The 26,628-nt window shown below is 37.3% G+C and overlaps 1 protein-coding gene across 10 annotated transcripts in view; it reads right to left on the bottom strand.

The window, feature by feature from the left end:
• Window positions 1-26,628, bottom strand: part of WDR33 (WD repeat domain 33) — a 96,795-nt gene that overhangs the window by 26,554 nt on the left and 43,613 nt on the right. For 2 of the 10 annotated variants that reach the window (XM_070579481.1, XM_070579482.1), the window contains one exon: window positions 23,841-25,711. The exons of the other annotated variants lie outside the window; for them this stretch is intronic. In XM_070579481.1, the coding sequence (XP_070435582.1) occupies window positions 25,626-25,711 (86 nt within the window). In that variant the 3' untranslated portion in view covers window positions 23,841-25,625. Of the gene's footprint in view, window positions 1-23,840; window positions 25,712-26,628 lie in introns of those variants that run through there. 10 annotated transcript variants of the gene reach the window in all.

Raw genomic sequence — 26,628 nt, 5'->3', positions numbered from 1 at the left:
ATAATGATTTGCAAAGAGCAACCATTAATTTTATGTTAGAATTTATACTGAAAGGAGGCAAACAATTTTACTTATTGCACTTGATCATTCTTCCACACATTCATTTATGTGCTCTTTCACTCATTCATTAATTCAAAATAAGTGTGTACAATAGCCACATTTATTGGGCTCCTATTATGGGTGCTCAATCTATAAAATATGTGATTACCAAATAAAATGAGGATTGAACACTAAGGAAGTATTTGCAGAATCACACAATCCAGTTACAATACCTTTCAAGAAAGCTAATACTTAGAATAAAAGTCTTCTGAATAAAGATTGAAGTGAAGCCAACAAAACAACAAATGCAGGTGTTTTAGAGACCTTTCTCCATAAAATAAAAACAGAAAAGTCTCTTTTTAAAAAAATGTTACATAACTATACCTGAAATAGCAAGGTAAAAAATGCAAAAAGATTTTTCCTAAATAATAATCAAATGTTTAATGTGTTTTTTTTTTTAAAGAGATCCTAGAAATACAACGCAGGGACTCCTTAATAAACCCTTAAATTCTAAGAATAACAGGATAGATGGTTGAGTCTTTAGATACTTGGTGAATACTTCTAAACTTACTTTTGTAGAAAGTGGACCCTTCCTGTTTATTACTTCCTATTTCAGAACCATAAGGTGTACTGCAGTGAAGGCTAGAAGCCATAAAGGAATGAGGTCTGTTTTCAGACTCTTCCCTCATAGGAGGCGGTTCCCTGGCCTCTGTGAAGTGGATGTCAACTTTGTGCCCCTGCGCATCTTCTGAGAACCTCATCTCTTCTCCACAGCCTCACCAGATCCTAAAGGACCTGTTGCCCCACACAAGTCAACAGCCCTGCCTTAAGACAATGCATATGACCCCAAGGCTCGGTGAACAGTGTGAAAACCAATATATAGTTTTATTTGAAGATCAGAAATAGTGTTCATTTTCCCATTTTATTTTTCCTGGATCAGACCATTATATGAACAAATCTTAAGAAAAAGTTCTTTTATACATAACTTATAAAAAGTGCCAAGATTTTCTAATACAGGAAGAAAAAAAGCAAACATAATTCAAGTACCACCTTGTACAACATGAACAGTTGAAGAACCGTTATTCAAGAAAATGTGTCAAACATTAACAACAAACTCAGGCTACTTCCAGCTGTAAGAACATAAAATATAACAGATCAGTGTAAGGCAAACGTAATGTGTAGCCACAGTCCATAGCCAGAGACTTCAACAGATCAGTGGACTCAAGAATTTAAAAAATTAAGGAGCATAAGTAACTTGTACGCTGGTCAATGAATATGCAATTAACATTTTACTTTCCTTTTTTGCAAAACGATTTTAAACTTGATCCAACAGGCAACATCAACTGGAAGTGATTACTATTAGTATCTTTGTGATCTAAATCTAGAAAGTGACATTAGTAAAAACCTGTAAGATTTAATGGAAAGTCAGTTCTGGAAAGAGTATACCTCTAAGGCAGTGCTTCCACGAAGCGTGTTCCAAGCAACAGTGCACAGAATCAGGGGTGAAGGGGTTCTGTGGTCAAAACAGTTGGACAATGCTGAATTTTAAAAACTGGCAAGTTTCCTTCCAGGTCTGACCACCCTCAGTGCATTCAATATATGTTACAAATCTATAGTTAAGAATTTGACCAAGAGTCTTTCATCTCAGAGCACTTCCAACTGCCTCTGAAGACCAATGTGGGAAATTCTGAAATGCTAGCTTATTACATTATCTGGCAATGATGAACCTAAATTCAGGTAAGCAGACGCCTCTTGGGAAGTGGTGGAAGGGCACTGGGGAAGTGCATGTAAAGGGAACTTTAACCATATATGTAACATGTACTTCTTTTTAAAAATTCAGAAATAAGTATGGCAAAAGGTAAGGATTTGACAGAACTCAGTGATAGCACAAAAGTGTTTATCAGGTTATAAAAAATTGTGAAATGTATGGTGTCAGAATAGCACCCAATATACAAACATAAAAACTCAAATGGAATAAAGAGGTAGATATGTCACAAATTTGCCAACTTGCTACTTAACTCACATTTAATTTGCATAGGCAAGTAAAACGGTTTCTATTTATTTGTACCATGTATTTTACACAGAAGATCAACAAAGGCTGACCTAAAAAAACCGTCAAGTAGGTTAAAAATTGAAATTAAGCATACATTTCATAAGATTAATGCCATGTAACTACCTCTGACATCCAAGTGAAAAAATTTTTATGAATATATGACTAAAATATAATTTCAGAGTCCAAAAAACATACAAGTATATTTGCTAAAACTTACGTGTCAGACTGCTGGTAAATGTATACAATAATGTGGGAGAAAAGCATAATTCTCATTTGATTCAAGTTTAAAAAAACGTATTCAGAAAAATCTTGAGGATTATGAGAGGGAGAAAAACAATGAAATGATTGATATAAGAGGAAAAATCTACCTCCACCCCCCCCCACAAAATGTTGCCTAAAAGTATATAGAATGTGTGTCAATCCCCTATATTCTTCAGTTACAATAATCACACAGAAGCAACTTTGCAGCATGTTTTGTGCCAAACAGCAATTTCCCCTTTGTTGGCTTTTTTAAAACTTTAAAGTATTCAAAAAATACAAGGCTATTTTGGAGAATATTCACCAAAGAAGCTTAAAGAGAAGAAATGCAATAACCAAATATTCTTTCAACCTCATTGCTATTGTACTGTCCCAACTGCCGGATGTTAACGACCACTATTATAAAGCACGTCAGCCTTTTGCCTGAGATGGTAGACACGTGGTGTCCCACATACAATGCAGAGACCAGCAGCAAAGTCCTTTACAAAAAAGGGTGCACTGGTGTGTGTGTGTGTAATTAGATAGTCAAAGGTTCTCTAGTAATCATTTCTGCACACATTCATAATCTGATAGTAATATACAGATGGTATAATATTCTTTTAAAGGGTCAAGAAAAGAAGCACATAGTCATTACTTGAAAAATTAGAAAGAAAATGTAAAAACCAAAAAAACCTTTAAAAGAATGATGGGAGTCTGGCAATAGCAAGACTACCAGAAAGAGCAGTGCCTATGCGATACTAATAAGAGCTATTATTGGTCAACAGTGAAGAGAAGCCATGACCGAAACCCCTAATAAAGAAGAAAAAGCAGAACCAAAACGGAAAACAAGACACATTTTAAATATTTTAGGGCACTTCTAGGGTAACCCTTCCTTCTAAAAACAAGGTAAAAAAGTAAACTGCTTCACCCTCAGTTGGCCAGACTAAGGACACTGTTTTTTAAAGTTGAAAGTTTAGATACACAAAGGCAACAAATAATTCTGGCCAGGGTAGAAGTATAAGTAATTAACCCCATGGGAATCATGGCCATTGCACACCAGCAACTGTACTTGGAATCTCTGAGCTTTGTCATCATCTTCTTGGGTATATCTGCACACTTTTGGTCAATGTGGCTCCCTATATAATCCTGTCCCACTACTACTACTCACCTCTTCGAAGGAAGGCAGGCAAACAATGGCAGACTTACATAAATTTACCTGTCTTGGGACAAGGAGGTTATGTGAACCCCCAAATACCGCTGGGGGCAGATGGCTACCACACGATCCCCAACAGACAGTGTAATTTCTAGCTATTATAAGAACTTTTTCTATAAATGAATAATCTGAGATGGCATTACACTCAAAATGGATCTTGATAATTATCTCCATTTCTGTTTCAAAGCAGAAATAAGATAACTGAGAAAACCTCAACCTGAAGCTGGCTATATTATAGTATCTAGTTTCCATCATACTAAAAACACAATCCAATAAAATAAATATCCATTAGTCCATAGTGACATAAATACATAATTGAATAAATAAATAAGAGGAGAAGAGTTGAATCTCTCATGCATGGAAATTCCAAACAACTTCTGTACTTATTCCACCCTCAAGGATGTGGACCTTTAACTCCCCACCCTTTAAGTGTGGGCTGTGCTTCATGACTTCCTGCCAAAGAGTACAGTATGAAAAGCAGGAAGGAGTAGCCTCACACTGGAGGGCTCTGACAAACATCTGCCTCAACCTGGCGTTCAAGGTCAACACCAAGTCGTGTTGATACTATGTACCCCTGCTCTCATGTGATGAAAATGGCACTTTACCTCTGTGATATTCCTCCCCAAATCCCATATAACCAAAACCAATCAGGAGAAAAATCCCAATTGAGGAACATTCCACAAACTACCATAAAACTTCTCATCAAAACACTGGCTGCAAGAAGGCAGTGGAACAAAATCTTGACAGTGCTAAAGTGGGGGGAAACTCTGAATCTAGAATCCTCTATCCAGCCAAAGCCTCATTATAAACCTAAGCATGAAATGAAGATACACAATAAATTTTTTAAATTTTGCCCACAGATCTCAGAAAGTAAAAAATGTTTACCATTCTAGAAATGTGGAGATCAAGTAATGCTTATTAGGAAATGTTAAAATCCAAACAAGTTCAAATTAAACCTAACTTACTATAAAGAATACCAGTATTTCCTTACGGAGGTGTTTAAAATCTGCCATCTTCTTGTACTTTATTGACTATTGAATGAATGAATGAATGAATAATGAAAAGCCCAGAGAGCAAAACTACATCTATACATACTGCACTAAAAACCAAAACTGTGTTCTTAGAGAAAACAAAGTTTTACTCTGCCCTCCTCTCTGAGCATCATTGAGTGAATCATAAAAATTCTCATTTCCATCTACAATCTACTATACTTTCCTCCCAGAGGAAGAAATAACCAAGATGAAATTAGCTTTGTCCAATAGGAGCACAGGTACAATGTCAAAACAGTTTTATTTGAAATCAAGGAAAGGATATGTTTAATATAATTTAACTCATGTAAGTACTATGTTTAGTGCTCATATGCTATACAATGGTTAATGGTAAAAATTTTGGAGTATAGCTGATGTTTAAATCTCAGATGTGACTTACTAGTTATGGCCGTATGTAATTTATTTAACTCTTGCTAAGCCTTAATATTTTCATGTGTAAAATGGAGATTACTCAATTATTGGGTTGTTTCAGGAATTAAAGGAAACATATGAAGCACTTAGCATCATGCCTAGCACACATTTTGAACAGTCAATAAATAAAAGCTCTCCTTTTAATCCAATCTCTGCCCTGAAAAAGCTTACCATGGGGATAGATAGTTCCACACAGTTAGTTATCCAGCAAGAGCCATTACTACTATGAACAGAGTATGGGAAAGCAGAAAATGGCTCAGTTTCATAGTACTTCCCCAAAGTGAGACTTCTTAAGACTTTGCTAACTTCAGTTTTCAAATGACCCCTGAGAAAAGAACATTAAGTTCACTAAGTACCAACATCCAACCCAAGTATTAGACTTGATCTAATGCCATTTCTCCCTCAGAAGTGGAAAACCTAAACTGGGAGCCATCATTGACTTTAGTACTTAGACTACGTTTTAGGTAACCAATAAAGACAGATAATACTTTGGATGTAACTACTGATTCCACTAGACTAAAATGTGGTCCTCAATAGTGAGATAATACCAATCACTTCCTTTCGTATTTATGGAGTAAATGTTTGATGATTTCTCTATACATTTTCTCCATTTTTAAAAAATATTAACTCATTTCTAGGGGGGAAAACCTACAGGAAAAATATTAGGTTTACCTCGAGTGTCTTTCAGTTATTTTAATTGATCACTTACCTCTAAATCTCCCAACACCATGGATTACCTTAAGCTTCAAATACATGATTAAAAACTTAAATATATAGTATTTCTTAAGAAATGGAGAAATAATAGAAGTAGGAAGAATACGAGAAGGGAAGTAAAGGGAAATTGTTTCAACGTCACTAATGTGAAAAGGGAATTATGTCTCGGAGTAAATCATGATTTTAGGACTAAGTAAAATGATGTATGCAAGCCCCTTCCTAAATTACTTTCAAAGGTTTACAGTAGATGCACTTATTTCCCAAGACGGATACCGACCCCACATTTTATGAAAATTTTACAACACTTCAACCCGAATGTGGGCATTCTCCAAAAACAGAGGGACTCACACTGAAGAATAAACCAGAGCAGAGAATAATAAGCCCCCCCATACACAAAAGGCTGTTAGGGCTCCATGACAGCTCATGCCCACGGCTGTGATGCTGTAAAGAGAGTAACTGCAGAACTCTCCACAGAGCAACTTGTCGCAGCCCTTCCTGACTTCCCATTTACATGGAACAGCTGCCATCAGCTAAGGCAGGACAACTGCTTTCTAAATGACAAAAAAAAGCTACGTCTGGGAAGAAACCCCAGAACAAGATTTAAGGCTGGAGAGGCAAGCAGCACAAAGCTTCTGGCAATGCCATACTACAACCCTGAAGGAAGAAAAGGAGAAGGGAGGAGAGAGAGAAAAAAGGGAGAAGGGAGACAAGATGGGAGCGGGAAGGAGGGGAGGGGAAGGAGAGAGAAGGGAAGACAGTTCCACCCAAGAGTGAAAAGAACCTATGCATTCCACCTCAGAATACAATCCACTTATTTCGGCAATTGTGGCAGTTGCCCATTTACTCTAAGACTGTCCTTCCCTACACAGCTCGCTAAACACACACACACGCACGCACGCACGTGCGAAATGAGGTCTACTATGCAGGGAGAAGCTTTTTGGGTAAGGAGACATACTCAACAGCAAAAGAACTGCAAGACAGCTACTTATACTGACCCATACTAATCTCCATTCAAACATTCGGCCAACCAAGGATCACTGGACATTTCAGAAAAATCAAACAGGAGGAAGAGAGAGACCAGGAAAAAGAAACAGATTAAGTGAGCCTAGGGAAGACAAGTAGGAACAAAAGACCAAACCAAACACACACAATCACCTTAATTACTATAAGTTTTAAGGGGGATATTCATTTAAAACAAACAAATAACAGTCCACTATGAAAAATGAAAAGACTAGAGAACCACTAGGAGATCTCGGAAATTAACAATGCAATGGATTAAATAAAAAATTCATCAGAAGGGCTAAATAACAAATTGGGTATGACTGAAGATAGTACTCTAGAAGACAAAATAGAAGAAATTACCCAATACTTAGAGAAAAGGACAGACACAGAAAATATGAAAGAAGCCCAACATTCATATATTAAGAGTTCCAGGGGCCGGCCCCATGGCCGCGTGGTTAAGTTCGTGCGCTCAGCGTCGGCAGCCCAGGGTTTCACCAGTTCAAATCCTGGGCACGGACATGGCACTGCTCATCAGCATCCCACGTACCACAACTAGAAGGACTCACAACTAAAATAGATACAACTATGCTTTGGGGAGAAAAAAGGAAAAATAAAATCCTTAAAAAAAAAAGAGTTCCATAAGACAAAGAGAGACAATGGGAAATGATAATCAAAGGAAAAAAACCCTTTGAGATGTGAGATCACAGATTAAAGCAAGCCAAGAAAGATAAAGTTTAAAATATTTACACCTACAGTAAAAAAAAAAAAGTTCAGAGAGAAAAAGAGATCATTTAAAAAAATGTCAGAGGAAAATTAGGTTACATACAAAATAATGAGAGTCACATTAGCATCTGACTTCTCATCAGCAGAACGGAGAGAAGATAGGGAAGGACTTCAAAATTCTGAGGGAAAAGAATTTCCAAACAAAAATGTGCAACCCAGATAAACAATGAGTCAAGTATGACAGCAAATTAAAGACCTCTCCAGACACAGGAATTTTGGAATTTACCTCCCAAGCACTCTTTCTGAAAAAATTCTTTGAAAAGGCAAAGAGGGGCCAGCCCTGTGGCTGAGTGGTTGGGTTCGAACGCTTCGCTGCAGTGGCCCAGGGTTTCACAGGTTGGAATCCTGGGCACGGACATGGCGCCGCTCATCAGGCCATGCTGAGGTGACGTCCCACATGCCACAGCTAGAAGGACCCACAACTAAAAATGCACAACGATGTACTGGGGGGCTCTGGGGAGAAAAAGGAAAAGTAAAATCTTAGGAAAAAAAGGGCAAAGAAATGCCAGTATGACTGCAATCACAGGCACAGAAGACAACTAGTGCAAATGAGAGCAGCAAGTCAGAGAACCTGGTGAAGAATGTCTTCAAAAATAAAAAAAATAATCAGGGTTGGCCTCGTGCTGTAGTGGTTAAGTTCGTCACACTCTATCTACTTCAGTGGCGTGGGTTCATGGCTTCGTATCCCAGGTGTGGACCTACACCACTCATCAGCCATGATGTGGCGGTGACCCACATATAGAGTGGAGGAAGACTGGCACAGATGTTAACTCAGGGACAATCTTCCTCAAGCAAAAAAAAGAGAAAAACTGGCAACAGATGGTAGCTCAGGGCTAATCTTCCTCAGCAAAAAACAAAATAAAAGTAAAAACAAAATCCATTTACTATGATTACAAAATTAAAAATCAAAAAATTTGCTATGATAAAGGCTTTTAGGGACATTAAGAAAAAAAGTAATTACAAAATTCCAAGAAGAACTACAGAAAACTAAATTGTGGCATTATTTTCAAGTTTACAGGATGACAGATTTAAGAAAACAGAATCCATTGGGGCCGGCCCAGGGTTCGCCTGGGTGCAGACATGGCACCGCTTGGCATGCCATGCTGTGGTAGGCGTCCCACATATGAAGTAGAGGAAGATGGGCACGATGTTAGCTCAGGGCCAGGCTTCCTCAGCAAAAAGAGGAGGACTGGCAGTAGTTAGCTCAGGGCTAATCTTCCTCAAAAAAAAAAAAAGAAAAAGAAAACAATCTCACGTGATCTTGACATTCTTCAAGAAGAGCAACTCTTGACTGCCCCCAAGGTTTATTATTATAAACTTGATTATACTACTTGGTTCTGCACTCAAGAGTATTATTCATAGAAGCAATACTATTTATTGGTTTTCATTTTTTAGAATTTTTAAGTGGTTAAAAATCCTTGACAGGTTTAAGTAAAGGGAGATAAAAGGGAGAGAAACAGAAAGACATTGAAAGACATAGACTTCCTTATGTAACATCACAGTGAGTCAGGGAACGTTGCCTAAAGTTGGTGGCCCAAAAAAATAAAGAATTAAGAACATTTAAAGCTATCAAGGAAATCATCAAAACAGCTACAATTCATAATAATAAAACCCAGGAGTTGGAAGGCACCATTGGTGGTATATGAAATTTCTCATCTTTCATGACAGAAAGTAAAGAGACACTATCATAGACAGATATGCCAAGAAATATAAATATTATTTTAAATTCTGATGGTAACCACAGGAATAAATAAAAACAAATTAGTTTAAAAATAGATATCTCTGGAGAGTGGTGTAATGGACTGGCAGATTTTTACATTTCAAATTCCATCCCTCTATGGTGTTGGAGAAACGAGGTGTGCATATTATTTATAATTTTTAAAAATAAGGTTACACTGTCCAATGGTGGAAATTTTCTAAAATGTTAATGCTATGAGTTTTTGGCTAGACCACAACAACATTCTTATACTTTATCATTAATGACTCCAGGATGGTGAGGACAACTCAGAAGTATCTTCCAAAAGTTTAAGCATTCATATACTTTGATCCATCAAGTTTATTGTTAAGAGTCTATCCTAAAGGAAAATTTACATGAGTGGGAACAAATATAAAGGTACAAAGAAGTTTAGTGCACAACTTTGTCTTAGCAAAAACCTCTTGCAAATCCTAAATGTCTATCAATGAGCATGGTTAAATAAGTTACGGTAGATAGATGCTATGGAACGTTATAGAGCAGTTACCTAAAAAAGACAGCAGTAATGATACAGAAAGATGACCATGATATATCGCGTCGTGAGAAAAGCAAATAGCAAAAGAATATATGTAGTATAATCCCATTTTGCATAGTGTTTTTTTAAAGTACCTTTTTATATATCCATAAGAATTGTGGAAATATACACAGACAATTATTAGCAGAATAGTGGTGAACTCTGGATGTGAGAGTGGCAAAAGGGAGGGGAAGACATTAACTTTTTGCTTCTAATCATTTGAACTTCTTATGAATGTTTATTACCTTTGTAACAGGCAGAAAATTCTTAAGAAAACAACTTCAACATTAATCCCACCCTCATCTTTCCACCCCTCCAACCCCCATACTGCTGCATCATAGATAGCCTTCCATACGGCACATAGCAGGAATGTGTGAATCCAGACCTTACAATTGTCTCCAAATCTTACTTCCACGTGATACGTAGAATACAACTGTCGCCATGCATGACTAATGAAAAACATGCATCTTAATGTTGCATTTGGTCTTCAGCTTGGTTGGTCAGGGAATGGTGCTGCTAGTAAAGACAAGGTTTCGAGTGATATCCCCATACAGGTCAGTCATTGTTATGCAGTCGGCCTGTTTCTATATTCACCAGATGTCATCTTCCTAGTGACAGGACAACAAGGTGTGGCAAGATGGAAGTAAATCCATTTTAACTAACAGGAACACTTCTTAAAAGATACATACTGACAGTGGGTTTCGGTCTCATGGCTGCATTCTGAAGAACGTGTTTGTGTATTACGTGCGACCACAGTTTACACTGTTCTTTGCCAGTCAACCACACATAAATGACTGGACCGTGTCATCAATGCTTCCTAGAGAAGGAATGCTGGTTAGCCAGGTACCTGCAGCAACACTGCCTGTCTGTGCTCTGTGGGAGCAGAGTGATGTTGGGGGGGCGGACATGACACACACCACGAGGTTCTCAGTTTCCGGTCTTTAATTCTCTTTAGCCAACACATTGAACACAAAATCAAAGTAATGCGGCAGAGTGAAGGCTCCCCAACCTTAACTGTGCTTGACGAATGATTTTTCTCTCACTACTCATTTTTATAAGAGGCAACAACAAAAAGAGAAAAATCAAAGACTGAAGAAAAACAGAAATAAGGACTTAAGGTGTGACCACAGTGCTAGTTCTATAAATCTAACAATGGAGTATTTGATTTTTATCTAACTTAAAATATCTATTAAAAATGCCCAAATAAACAACTCACATCATAAAGATGAATCCTTTTTTTGGACTTTACATTTTTTCAAGATATTATAAACCTATTAAAAACTAGCAATGAAAAGAATATTCTGCTATAAATCTACAGAGTAACTTACCATATCTTATACTCATCAAATATGAATTTACCTAACCAGACCTCAGAAAAACAGCTAGTGGTTCTCAGGAAATAGACTAGCTATTATCATCTATTCAAAAAACAAAACAACCAACCAACCAACCAAAGGAAAAGAACAGAACTTTGGGACGGAGTATGCAGAACAGTGGGAGTTAATACTGGGGTTCTGAGATGAGAGTAAAAGTGTGAGGATTTATATAAATAAAGCTGTAAAAAATAAGTCATAGTTCCATTTCAATGTTATTTATTTAAATGTGGCTTACAACACAATTAATTGTATCACTAACACTTCTAAACCTAAGAATTACTACTGAGAATAGGGTAATCATATATGATATCCCTCCCAACTCTTGATCTATAATCTCCTCTTCAATAAATACCTTTCCCAATCAATTCCAACCTCCTAAGTTGAATTAACTTAAATGTATGTTGCTTTCTTTATACCCTCCACGTTTTTTAGCATCTTTCCTTGCACGTATATGACTTAAGCAACATTTACTTCAGGCCTGCAACGTGAGAAGTGCCTTCTTCTGTGTGCTTTTTGGACCCTCACAACAACCCTGTGAGGTAGGTATCATTAGCCCCACTTTACAGAAGAGGAAACGCAAACTGAGAAAGACTGATTTGGCCCAGTGGCAGAGTTGGGATTCAGAGCCAGACCTGCTGACTCTCAGATGAGCAATGTTTGAAGTACCCAAAGGAAAAACAAAGATTGCTGCAAGTAGAACCTATGACTGAACCTAGAATTTTGAAGTAGCTGAAGAAGAGGTTCGATAATATTAGTAATTTCTTCTTCCTTGTCACTTAACCATTGTAAACAGCAATTACACTATATTCTCCTATCATAAAATTTTAAAGGTAACAATATACAGAGCAGGGAATTTAACCCTCCCTTTTTGTAGAAAAGACATATTACAAATAGACTTGCACTCATCATTGACTATGAAAAGACACAGTAAACTGGTACTATTCCACCTCAATCCTTCTGCTAAATGGATAGTGGTAAAGAAGACATAAATACAAATCTATTTGCTATAGTAAATTATAGGAAGAGTGTATTCTGCGGGGATCATGAAAGTGGGTTGCTGTCCAGATAGATTTAGTTTCAAAATACAAAACCTTATCCAAGCAATTTAACCAAGAAAATGTACCACAAACCTATGTGACTAAATTATACGAGGATGCATTCTGGCATCTACACATAATTTAGACACAGATAAAAATGATTATGTAGTAAAATCTGTGGTAACTCTGGAATGTCCTTTCCCATGCAAAAATATGTAAATCAAATCTAAATGACAGTTCATTACAGTGTTTAAAACCCAAAGTTAACACATTTTTCTGTGGAGGATGGTCTTCAAGAGAAAACTTTAAAAAGTTATCATCCTTAATTTGGTCCAAATCAACTATATTCTAACACTACTACTGTTCTACCAAAAGCACCAAGATGTAAAAGATTTTGCAATCCAAATCCTTTCTCAAAGGTTTTTCAAGTTCTCATAACCATTCAAGGCTATCATGAACCTACGAAGATTTCAATAACAAAAGAACATAAAGATTACATTCTTTATTTCTATAGGAAAATTCTAGAGACCAATGGCAGAACTAATAGTAGCACATGAAGACACTGGTTTGCCTATGTGTCTTGCTTGTCTAATGGAGCTACACAGCTTGAATTCTCTAATCATGTGACACTATCCAAGTGTACTCTAGACTTTTAATAAATACTCATGGTTATTAAGTCCTAACTACAAACCTAACTTTTCCAGTTTTAAAACTTACTAGGGAGGCCGGCCCCGTGGCCGAGCGGTTAGGCTTGTGCGCTCTGCCATGGTGGCCCAGGGTTTCACCAGTTCAGATCCTGGATTCAAACCTAGCACCACTCATCTAGGCCATGATGCGGCAGCATCCCACATGCCACAAATAGAAGGATCGACAACTAAAAATATACAACTATAGACTGGGCGGCTTTGGGGAGAAGAAGGAAAAATAAAAATAAAAATAAAGCTTAAAAAAAAAAGATAAAAAACAAAACTTACTCAGTTTTTAACCAAATGATAAAGAATCAGTATTAAGGAGAATAATAAACTTATTATTCAAGGTGAAGATAAAATGGCAGAAGCCTATCTTGCAGTTCTCTAGGAAATAAATTTTGCTCTGAAGACCCCCACGATTTAAAGGTATCTCCAGACTTGCATGAGCAGATGCTCCATAAATATCTGATTTTAAAAAGTTACTACATTTAAAGTCACAGAAACTACCTCATAATCTTAGACACATTCTTCTGTTATAATACAATAAAGCAGTACTTATTTTAGAATATACATGAAATTAAGATACCATTACAAGAGAGGCTTTAAACCATGTCCAGACATCACTTGTACTGCTTATGAAGATAGGAATGATTGTTTGACCCCTTCTCCATACCCAGGGCCTGGCACCTAGCCTGACATCTAGTACACAGCAATTACTTGAATAAATGAATGAATACAAATATCCTTTCAGTGATCTTTGATGCACATGACTAAGCTGGAGAAAGGAACTGTGAAAACATGGTCTTCTTTCACCTTACGTCAACCTGATGGTTCATAAGAAATTTTACAAATTTTATTTTTTTTTTTTTTTGGTGAGGAAGATTGGCCCCAAGTTTACATCTGTTGCCAATCTTCCTCTTTTTGCTTGAGGGAGATTGGCGCTGAGCTCACATCTGTGCCAATCTTCCTCTATTTTGTATGTGGGATGTTGCCACACCATGACTTGATGAGCAGTGGGTTGGTCTGGACCTGGGATCTGAACTCACGAACCCTGGGCCACCGAAGTGGAGCATCTGAACTTAACCACAACACTGGGCCAGACCCCAATTCTTAGAATTTTGAATTGTAAGGTATGTAACAGTTCTTAAATTTTAAAAACCTTTAAAATCTCTTTCATCTTTACTGCTTTATACTAACATAGACAATACAGAAAATGAACAGTTGATTCTTCCCCGTTCTAAAGAATCTCCTGCAGCACTAAAAACTAATTCCTAGACACTAAACTTAGTGAGGTAAACCCTAGGATTCCCCCAGAGAGATTAATGCAAGAAAACTCACATATCTTAGGTCTTAAAAAGAACATGTTCATATTTTACCAACTTCTTCTAGCCAGCTGAAACCTGACATGCGTGACATGCTTCCCAATTGCTCTGTGTTATAAAAATATAGCTGTCAGTATCGCCGCAGCTTATTCCAAGGACGTGCCCAATATGTCACTGCCACTAAATCATGACCCCCCTACCGCAGCTGGTCTCTACATAATGAAAGGCCACGGGGATTTAAATGCTTCTGAGAAAGGAAAAAAAGCAGGCCCTGACCTCTGAGAACTAATCTGATGCTCACAGCTAGCCTCAATGTTATTACAAACTGATCTGACATTCACAGCTAAACTATCCACTCTCCTGCTGGACAATCTCACTAAACTTCTACATCAAATTAAGTCATTCTGAGACCATGAGGAAGTGAGACAAAAACGAGGTCAATGCACAACCCACAAAATACCAAACATCTCTCTTATGCTAAATGAGTGACAGCCCCTCACTTCCTTGAACCCTCCTCCAAATTACCTAAAGCCCAAATCCTATAATACAATCTTTGTAACAACTGAGACACCCCAGGGTTCTCTACTGTCTGTGTACTTTGCTGAAATGAGCAAAGAATCCAACTTGTTCAACTACAAGTGTGTCCCTGGTGGTCTCTGAAGTGTACTGACACTTGTAAATACTAATGGTGGAATGAAAATAAACTAGAAGTCCTAGGGTTACAAAATGACTCTAAAATATGACTTATTAGGGGCTGGCCCCGTGGCCGAGTGGTTAAGTTTGCGCGCTCCGCTGCAGGCGGCCCAGTGTTTCGTCGGTTCGAATCCTGGGCGCGGACATGGCACTGCTCGTCAGACCATGCTGAGGCAGCGTCCCACGTGCCACAACTAGAGGAACCCACAACGAAGAATACACAACTATCTACCGGGGGGCTTTGGGGAGAAAAAGGAAAAAATAAAATCTTTAAAAAATATATATATATATGACTTATTAATACACATCTCATAATTCACAGGGCGGGCAGCTTTGGATGACTTTGGTATAAGATTTCCTCCATTTTGCTTTTAATGTCAAGACCATGCTAAAACATGTTGAAAAGTTCAGATAAAGTAATAAGCATTACTGATAATCACATGAAAAATTGTTAAGGCGTAGGAGAAGCCTATCTAGCCAAGTTGATTAGGAGAAGGAGTAGTTCACCAAGAATGACTTCAATCAGAGGCATGCTCAAGGATCTGGGCTACACTCAGATTCAGAAGTATTTTAAAACAAAGACTCCAAGAACATACCTAACGATAATAAAGCCAAAGGTATACAGATAAGGTGAAAAGGGTAACTTTTTTTTAAACAATAGCGCGCATCATAACTAGGGAAAATTTGGGAAACAGGTTAGCTATGAGAAGAAAATGAGAATAAAGAAATGAATGAATAAAGAGAGAATAAAACGAGAATAAAATGAAGCAAGATTTTCACATGTACTTTCACTGAAAGATATTTTTAACGTGCAAAATCTCCCACTTTGCAGCTGAATGCTATTTTTCTAAGTATTAGTCACTTCCAAACAAAGGCAGAAAACCAAAAATGCCAACTTAGAACTAACAAGTTTCTACAACACAAGCCAATCTACTATAGACACTAAAATGAGCAATTTGTCAAAAAAACATATATTTCAAAGCTAATCTATATGTTTAACACAAAAGTTAAAAACTAGGAGTCGTGAAGAACCTGAGGGGAATAATCATCAAAAAGAAGCCCCTCTCTGTCCCAAAGAAAAGGCAGAAAACACTTGGTTAATTGTCAACTATAAAATCAGCTTTTTAAAAAGCCTATGAAAGAAAATCACCCATTACATACCTTCCAGATAAAACTGGAAGACTTTCATGTCTAGGGGGTGGGGACAAGGGGTAAGTATACGCCAGTTCCCCAAGTGCCTGGCCTGGAAGATGTAAAGGTTTGCAGCTTCAGTCTGAGACTGCAAACATGAAAGGCACTGTCTTCAAAGGCGCATCATTTCTTAGGAACCTGCATTGTGTGAGACTTCTGCATTGTGTGAGAGAGAAACATTTTCACCACCACTGCCCTCTCTCTGTGTAACACGTATTACAATCTGATTTCCCTTGTTAAATAGGCATTACCACTTACTTTTTATGATGAAAACGTGGTTATTCAACAAGCAGAAGGAGCAATGATTTAAACTCATTTTCTGATGTCATCAGGCACTTCAAAACCATGACTTCAATATAACAATGAGAACCAGTTTTTTAAGAAATACTTAAAAGTTTGTTCAAAGACGATATATATTATACCAAGTAATGCCTATGTAACTTACAGTAAGAGAAGGAAGTTGTGGTCTCCCTGAGTCCATGTGGTAAATGAGGTATTAACAAATATTTTAGGGAACAATGGGCTAAATATTCATAAGTTACATTTCCTAAGTTTATATCCTTTCACCTTCATTTGCATTAGGGTATTAAAAATAATCTAATATGAAGACTGACCTTTCCACTAAAGCTGACCTCCTCTGTAAATCTCTCCTAAAATTTTTTTTAATACACATTCATTGCCTGGTGAATTTCAGCACATGTTTAATTCAAATGTGATTCTAAAATAATGATGAAGGAAACACCACAATGTCGACTAATCTCTCTTTACAGTCTATACACCAACGCGCTCAGCCTTATCCTTTACAAGAACCACAGTCCTTGGAATGCCTCCTCCAGGGCTGAGACTGTCCTCTACCATACTGAGCCCTTCAAATATCTATCATCTCATGGGCTCTAATCTCTAACGTCCAGTTCCTAAATCAGAACTGTGTCATATCTTATTTCCTCACTGTGAGAGAACGGATTTTTTTTTAAAGAGTCCAAAATATAAAGGCAAAAACTACATTAAAGACAGCTAATTCAAAAAGTTAAAGAATTTTATAGTAACTAATTTAATGATTTCTCTGCTAGAATTAACAAATCGAATAAAATGCCTAGAAAATACTCTTGAAGAATTGTTTTAATAAACATTTTATTTTTACCCAGAAGACTCTTGGTAGTTTCTATTTGCATGGCACATTAAAATAGTATATCTACAAAAGTAAAAATGTTCTCAAAAATCAGATTGATAATACACCTGAAAAAGACGTAAATAAAAGTTTCCATAAATTTCTGAAAACTAAATGATCTGATTTGACCATTACAAAACATATATAAAATATTAAGAACAGCAAACTTCTGAAGTATTTAACATTCAGGGTCTACAGAAAGAACGTTAAAACTGGGCCTGTACCATATAACCTCAAGAAAGAAGCAGGATTTAAGTTCAGAAATCACTAAACTTACAATGCTCTTTAATTCCTAATATCTCCTTTAATATCATCCTGTTTGCTCTTACAGTCACTTTATTAGTCCGGCCCATATCTGCTAGATCCTAGGCAAGGATTTAGCACCCACCCTGCAACAAACACCACCAGAGACTTCTGGAATAGAACAGGCTACACACCAGCCCGTCTGCTGTCAGCTGGCAAGTTTGATGGGATGGGGACAGAGGGTGATCAAGAAGCCCAAACAGATGACATTAGATTTCTGTATTTAAGTCTTGTCTATTGTGACAAAAAATATGTAGGATATACTTTCCCCAAGACTCCTAACGTACCAGTGATCACATAATCATCAAGGATGACAAACAGAAATGACAGTTACCAGAGGTATCACTAGATCACCCAACTTTACTACTAAATGGAGTCAGAAATTAATTATTGTGATTAAATTTGGTCAATAGGAAAAAACCTGTTCTTCCCCCAGATGAAAATAAAGGCTGTCCTGATGAAAGTCTGGATACCAACGACCACAGTCTGCTGCAGTGTGATGAGCTGTGAAAACTCGATTTTCAGTGTATTCAGCATTCCTGTTCACCACGGTACTTAGCCAGTTCACAAAACGTATTTGAAGAAATGAAAGAACTAGGGAAATGTTGGAAATGCTGCTTAAGGGACAAGGCCATGTCTTGTGAATTTATACCAGCAAGAGAACCAAGCACAGCACCTTGATCACAGTAGGTAATCATTAAATATTTGATTCATCTAACAATTAAAATAGAATCTTTAAATGCTTCCGTATGAAGTCTCAAAAGGGCCAATGCTAAGTATGGAATTTTTTACATCTGAAAACATTAGAAAATCACAACTTTGTTTAGACAAGTGGTCATATTTATGGACTACCTATAAATAAAAACCTATACTACTGTACTAACTAATGACAATGGCTGAAAAACATAAACGAGAAAAGTAAAATACACTTCTGAAATAATTTGTATCCTTAAACAGGCAGAGATATGGAAGCAGGCTCTGAAATCAGCTTTGGAAAGGACATAATGGATGACTTTGATTGAACACTCTTTATGACACTAGTTAAGTGCTTCTCATAAATTAACCAATTTAATTCTTACAACTCGGTGAGGTCAGTACTATTATTAATCCCCATTATACAGATAAGGACACACACACAGTAGTGTGACTTGCCCCAGTGTCACACAACTGCTAAGGGCTAAAACGGTGACTAACATCCAGGTTCCCGAGCCTATGACTGTAATAATACACAATACTCTCTCTTTATATATTACTTTTATTGTGTTGCTTTTAGTAACAAGAAACTAGTAAATAAAGCTAATCAGAAAAAAACAATAAAACATTACTTTCAAAAGAGCATGGATGCAAATCAAGGAAAGGAAATTATGACAGCTCTACACAAGGAAGTGAGATGACAGAAACCAAAAAATAACAAAGTAAACTTGAAAAAGAGTAGAGAAACAGGAAAAACAATTCAATGAAAATATCCTTGAAAGTCCAAACTATCTACTAAAAGGCTTAGGTGGGAAAGAGGCAGGAGGAACCTTTAGAGTGCCGAAAACATTCTGTATCTTGATGTAAGAGATGGTTAAATGGGTGTGTAAATATGTAAAAATATATTACTGTACACATAAGAATTGTGTGCTTTTCTGTATATGTGTGTATATAATTCAAAAGTGTAAATATTTAAAAAAATTTTTAAGGATTTGGTGATTTTGAGGCTCCATTCACTACTTCAAACAATAGGGTTAATAAAATGATCTAATGTCTCACCAAAGAAATTTTTAGAGCAGAAGTTGGCAACACGTCTTCGTGGGATGCACCCTACCCCTTCGCCCTTTGTAATGAATGTGCCTGCATGCCTGACTGTCAGACTTTTGGGTCTGCCCTAAAACATGAAACTGCAGTTAACAGACAACTAGCCCAGGTTACTGTCAAAGTGAACCAGCTATCTGGAAAGGGAATGCCTCCTACAGCCTTCCTGACAGCTGGCAAGCTAAACACAGCACAATGTCAGCAACAAAAAGCCTAACAGCTCACACAACAGTCCATTCTCTTACCATTCTGCAGGAAAAAATTTCCATAATCCAATCCAAATATGATGCCCTATATCCTCGCCACCTCCTACACACTAGACCCATAGACTATAAGTACTACTTTCATATAAAATCCTTTACATATGTGAGAATGACTAAACTTCTCTTAAGTCTCTTATCCACGCTGAATACTAAATTTCCCTCTACTCTTCCTCATGATTTCCAGACCCTTTCCCATTCTCATCATCTCCCCTGGATAATTAAGCTCCACCATTCTGAATATCTGTTTTTACTAAATGGGGGAGGACACAACACCTCAAGAATTCACACTAATCATCTAAAACCCAGGGTTATTTTTATACGAACTCTCATAAACCAGTCTATAAACTCTAGAATTGAGATTGAAAATCTAAGTGCACGACTTTACATTTATCTCTATTTAAAATTTTACATATTAAGTTTCTATTCATTAAGTTTAACATCACAGAATCTTTTTGAACCCTGACATCTAGAGAACTTCTGCTTGTAGTTTTTAATCCCCTGATTAAATCAATTTGCAAGGCAAGCCATCAAGATTAATAAAAAATGTTAAACAGGACAGAGGCCAAGTACAGAATCTTGCAGCATACAACACTCTACGTACTTGCCTCAAAGGTAACAAAGTTCTAATGAAAACTTAACTTTGGAAGTGACCTTTCAATCATGCAGCTATAAAGCCAAGATCCTTTACCACAATCCACAGATTAGTTCAAAAGACTGCCTATGGTTTGGCTACAACTTCCTTGACCCTCTCCAGTAATTCTAGAAAATCAGGGTTGTTTCAGCACGACTTATTCCAAACCCCTGGTCCTCAGTGAAAGCAGTAATGTCCCTTCATGAGCATTGTGTAAAGATTTCCTTCTCAGGGGCCGGCCCCGTGGCCAAGTAGTTAAGTTCAAGTGCTCCACTTCGGTGGCCCAGGGTTTCACCAGTTTGGATCCCAGGCACAGAGCTAGCACCACTCATCAGGCCATGCTGAGGCGGCGTCCCACACAGCATAACCAGAAGGACCTACAACTAGAATATACAACTATACTGGGGGGCTTTGGAGAAAAAGAAGAGGGGAAGAAAAAAAAGATGGGCAACAGATGTTAGCTCAGGTGCCAATCCTTAAAAGAAAAAAAAGATTTTTCTTCTCAGAGCCTGTATGTGTGTGCACTGGTACCTTCTAAAAAAGTTTTATGTGGGGCCAGCTCCGTGGCCGAGTAGTTAAATTCGTGCGCTCCGCTTCGGCAGCCCAGGGTTTCGCCGGTTCAGATCCTGGGCGCCGACCCGGCACTGCTCATCAGGCCATACTGGGGCGGCATCCCACGTGCCACAACTAGAAAGACCCACAACTGAAAACACACAACTATGTACCAAGGGCGCTTTAGGGAGAAAAAGGAAAAAAATAAAATCTTAAAAAAGAAAGTTTTATGTGTAGCAGCCATTATCAATTTAGTTCATTTCAGAAGAGCAGAGGTTACAAAGTATTCATTAGAAAAGGCAGTCATCAGGCTTGACAAGATCAAGAACTAGTAACTACTCTTAACATTTGATGACTCCTAGCCTCACAGATTACTTTTGTTTAATTACAGAAAATGTGTTTTGGAGATAAAATATTGAGCTCCCTGGTATGGAGTTTCTAGAACTCACCTTTGTATTCCTCGGTTCTGCATTCATGTTGATTTCCCTCAGTATTTCTTAATTGTTTTAATGTGGTAGAACACTTATAATTTCCACCTTTGACAAAACAAACCTGGAAACCGAGTGGGGACTCCCATACCCTTTGACAGGCAAAGGGAGATGGTGATGCTGGTTGCAGAGAATGCTCAACCTTCAACTTTTGAATACTTAACTTACAAAGGAGAAAAATATGTATAGAGCCCGAAAACAGCAACAACTCAGCCACTTTTTAAACTATGTATCCTAAACTGGATCTCTACATGATATCCTTACTTTTGCCAGTTCAGAAGTAGAGTCATGCGTCACCTAACAACCGGGATATGTTCTGAGAAGTGTGTCATTAGGTAACTCTGTCACTGTGTGAACATCATAGACTGTGCTTACCCAAACCTAGACAGTATAGACTATACACACCCAGGCTCTACGGTAATACCCTTATGGGACCACCATCGTATACGTGGTCCATCATTGACCAACACATCATTGTGTAGCGCATGACTGTACAGACAAAGGGGCACACGCTAGTTGGGGAGGGCTGTAACAAAGCAGCACAGCAGGGCCCGCCCCGATGGCCTAGTGGTTAAGTTTGCCACACTCCACTTTGGCGACCCGGATTTGATTCCCAGGTGTGGACCTACACCACTTGTCTGTCAGTGGCCATGCTGTGGCAGCAGCTCATACACAAAAAGAGGAAAGTGGGCAGCAGCTATTAGCTCAGGGAAAATCTTTCTCAGCAAAAAAATAAAGTAAAAAAATAAAGCAGCACACTGGGCTGTGGAGTTCTACCTACCCTACTCAAAGGCACCATAGGTGCCCTGTGGTGGCTGGGCCTTTCTGGTGTTCCCTAGAGACCAACGCAATATTTAACAGCAGCAGCAAGTTAAAGCAGATACAATTCACCGGACTAATCCAAATAACATCTGGTGATATTCTAACACCATGCTAAGCAGGTAAAGTTCTCTCCAACAGAACTAGACTAAAATACACTCAAGGGGAAGGAACAGCAAGAGACCTCAGCAGATCAGCCTTGAGAGATTCAATAGTGAGCTTTGCTGAAACTGAGACTATTCTATGAAACAATCTGTAAAAAAAAGGATAAATGACCCGAAAAATTACCATTTCTTACTTTAAACAGAAATTCTTATTCTGGTCTCTTTATAACTAAAGTAGGTGCTTCTTAGAAATTTCTGAGATACGATTTAAATCAAACTTTAAAATGATTTTCTGGTATATCACAAAAAAGTGAGTAAAAGAAAAAAGTGACTATGAAAAAAAGACAATATTTGTTTTGGTACTTAACCTCCCTCATTGACAAATAACTTATTTTTGATGATACCATATATATTTTGTTTTGTTTTGTTTTGTTTTTGAGGAAGATTAGCCCTGAGCTAACTACTGCCAATCCTCCTCTTTTTGCTGAGGAAGACTGGCTCTGAGCTCACATCCATGCCCATCTTCCTCTACTTTATATGTGGGACGCCTACCACAGCATGGCTTGCCAAGTGGTGCCATGTCCACACCCAGGATCCAAACCCGTGAACCCCAGGCTGCCAAAGCGGAACATGCGAACTTAACTGCTGCACCACCAGGCCGGCCCCGAGGATACCATATTTTAATCATATACTTTTATTACAGAATCTACCCACTAAAAATGAAAAAACCAAAAGCATATTACTTAACTAATATTATCAGCTCTTTCCAAAGCTCTGGAATTTAACTTAAAAACTATCAAAGACCTAATTAGCTGCAAAGCTCTACAATATAAGAAGGTAACCAATTCATCCACAAATAGAAATTTCAGCCTCTCTCAAAATAAACTGAAGCAGACAACTACAGAATATTCAACAAATGGTAAGATGCAAAAGCTCTTTCTGAAATTCAACTGCCTAAATTATTAATCAGTGATTTGTTGCTGTGAGAAAATGGAATCTTTATATTTAAGAGTGTCTGGGAATTGCTTTTGACTCTTAATTAAAACAGTGAATGACAGCATCAGCGTGCAGCTCTGCCATCCCAAGAAAGCTACAAATCTGTCTTCGGTATGCGCAATATTTAAAACAACTGCAGAGATAGGAAGAACAAAGTCCAATATAAAAATCTAAAACAATTTCTGTAAAAATGTTAACATACCATATAACATGAATACTTCAAGACCCTACTACAATAACTTCTTCAAGTAATGTGCTTTAGACATAAATATTAACTCTTCTCTCCTCTCACAATATACTCAGATAATTATTTACATAGGAGAACCTACCATGATCCAGTCTTTTCAGGAGAGCAGAAGGAAAAGAGCCTTAAATAAACTCATCCTCAAAATAAGGAATCACAGATAGAGAAAACAGGCGTCCATACGTAAAATGGGTCCACATGGTCCTTTGTATGATTACGTGAGATGTGCGTGAAGTGCTTTTAATAACTAAAATATGCTGTTAGTGGAAGGAGTTATTTTGCTACAGGCTATTTTAAAGGAAGCTGGGTATGTCTGTTTTTCATCTTGGAGATAACAGACAGGATTTTGTGAAATGTTTTGTAAAACACTGTACAAATAAATTAGGTCCATGAATCATAAACTATGTGATTTGCCAATTTTACTTTAATAAGTAAAATTATTTCCAATAAAAAGCATCAGAGATTTTTCAAACACTCAGACTTTGTAAATACGTCTTCACAGAGTTCAAAAACACACTGCTGAACCAAAAGATCTTTGCAAAGGGGTTTATCTCATTTATTAAAAACCAAAGTCAAATGCAGTCAGGACGGGATACACAGGGACTTAACACAAATATTAATATTCTTTTTCTTAAGCTACGTGTACTCAGGGGTTCATTTCCTGTCCATCAGCGCTATATTTGAAAACTGAAAACAGATCTTACCTCCTGAATAAGTCTCAGTATTAACTCCCTACATCCATGTTGTTTTTACATGACCTAGTATACATCTTACAACCCATTTACAGTTTGAACTATTCACTGTGGTTTAATTTTTCTGTTGTTAAATGTATGATACATTGAAAATCTATAATCTATATGGACAGTTTTAAAGAAGAATGGTAAAATGAATTTGAGTACCTAAATTAGTTCCTTCTACCCACACCCTTCTCCTCTCTCAAAAAAACTTTATAATTCTCTCATCATAGCTCAGGAAGACATTATTACATCCATGCTGATATTACTTTTAACACAAAAAAGAGGCAGTTTAATATAGTGGTTAAGAACATGAACTCTGGAGCCAAATAACCTAGGTTCAAAATCCCAGCTCTAGCTCATACAAAACACATGACCTTGGGCAGGTTTACTTAACTTTTCGTACCCTGGTTACTCATTTGTAAAATATGGAACAAACGGTATTCATCCCCTAGGGTTATCGGGAAGATTAAATGAACTACTTAGAACACACCTGATACACAGTAAGTATAATGTGTGAGCTACTGATGTTAAAATCAAGAAGGTAAAACAAACCTAAGCATACTGAAACTTGTAAAGTGGATTCTTTTTAAGAGTATTATTCTTCGTGGTAAAATCTACTTCAGTATTCTTACTGATTCTCTATTTTCAACCTTTCTCATTTACATTCCAGCTAGTCCTAAGCAATCTGCTTCTAATTCTACACGGATAAAACTATACTTCTAATACTATCATGACTCTTTTCCCATATTATCCAACACCTGAGGTTTGTGAAAATATCTTATGTTCCCCACTAAACTTTAAGAAGCATGAGGGTATGGGTCATATCTTGTAAAAACATTCTTCTATCTATGGTAGCATGCATATAGTATATGCTCATTAATTAAATAAATGGATTTTAATGGCTCTATTTCAATTGGAGTCAAATGCATAAACATCAGTAACCCAGGGGCTCATTTAGATTCATGTATTCCTGGTGCTGAAATGTTATTTTAATCCCAATCCATAAGTTGAGTGCTGTACTTCATACCAGAAAAGAACGATAAATGTGTATAAATTATGCTGACCTGCATACACTTGAGTAATAGGTGGACAATATACGGTATTTCTCAATGCTGCAGGATAGTCGATTCCATAAGTGTGTGTTTTTCCTAACTATGGACCCAACACCACAACCTTTTGAGTAGTAAATCTCCTGACACTAGATCTATGCCCATTTTAACCTTAAAAATACTAATTACTTTCTCTTAATTTCCTTTTTCCAAGAAGCCCAAGAACAGTCTCAGAAAGGACACTGAAAAGTAAGTGTAGATTCTGCACTCGGTAGTGCAGTATTGTGGCTGCGGTCCACGTGCAGAAATCCTGTGTGTTTACAGGTGTGAGATGGTGTCAAGAACACATGACAGCAGTCTCCAGATACTTCAAGGGCTGCCATGCAGAAGGGAGCAAAGACTTAATCTCTCACGGTCCAGAGGGCAGGACAAGTTGTAAGAAGCAGATTTCTGATATAACAAAGAACCTGCTGAAAATTTGAGCTATCTAAAATTGGAAAAGAGAATCATGTGAGGAGTGAATACTGTAGCACTAAAAATGTTTGTGAGCAGAAGACTTGTTTTCAGGAATGATGCAGAAAAGACTTGAGCAATTTGTAGACTTAGACTACATGATCACAAACGTCCCCTTCAATGAAAACATTCCTGGATTTTCTGAATACTTAATCCCAAGTGACAGTTTGATGCACAATACTAACATGCTACAGGAGTATGCTTATCTACCTGATCTTACAGAGTCTATGCGGCCTACAGGAACATCGTCCCTTCATACAGAGCAACTAACATTTTGGAAGGGGGAAGGGTCTATTCCTAATTGTTTGACTTGGCAATCCAACTTTCTCTTACGAATAGAGCTAAACTAAGCTCAATTTTAAAACTTCTAAAATTTAAAAATTTTAAATTTTAAACTAAGCTCAATAAAATTTTATTTTAATAATTTGGCATCACCCCTTGAGACAACTAGAATTCCATCATCCCTGATCCCCAACCCACAAAGTGAAGGAGAGGAAAACTTTAACAGCATTGGTTTCATTATTTTGTAATCATGTCTCAACTTCAGAAAATTTAAAAAAATGAGGAATGACAGAAAATGGATAACTGGAATCTAATAACTCATCTACTACACCAGACGTCCTATCAGAACTACTACTTGGGTGGTATAATTAACTTGGTTCATATTTGTTATACTCTTCGAGGTACTAGGAAAAAACATCGTGACTATAAAGCAAGTAGAATATTTTTCAAAAGGAAGCAAAAAATACAAATAATCTAGAACATAAATCCTAAAAGTGCATGGAGATTCATTATACTCTTGTGCATGTTTGAAATTTCCTCAGTAAAAACTTCAAAAGAGCCCACGTAAAAAACAAAAATTCAACTCTCAGTTAACATTGACATAATATT

This window comes from Equus przewalskii, chromosome 17, assembly GCF_037783145.1.
Source record: "Equus przewalskii isolate Varuska chromosome 17, EquPr2, whole genome shotgun sequence".
In the NCBI taxonomy this organism is placed as follows: Eukaryota; Metazoa; Chordata; class Mammalia; order Perissodactyla; family Equidae; genus Equus; species Equus przewalskii.
The sequence above is the reverse complement of the archived record's forward strand: the minus strand, read 5'-3'. Positions and strand labels throughout refer to the sequence as shown.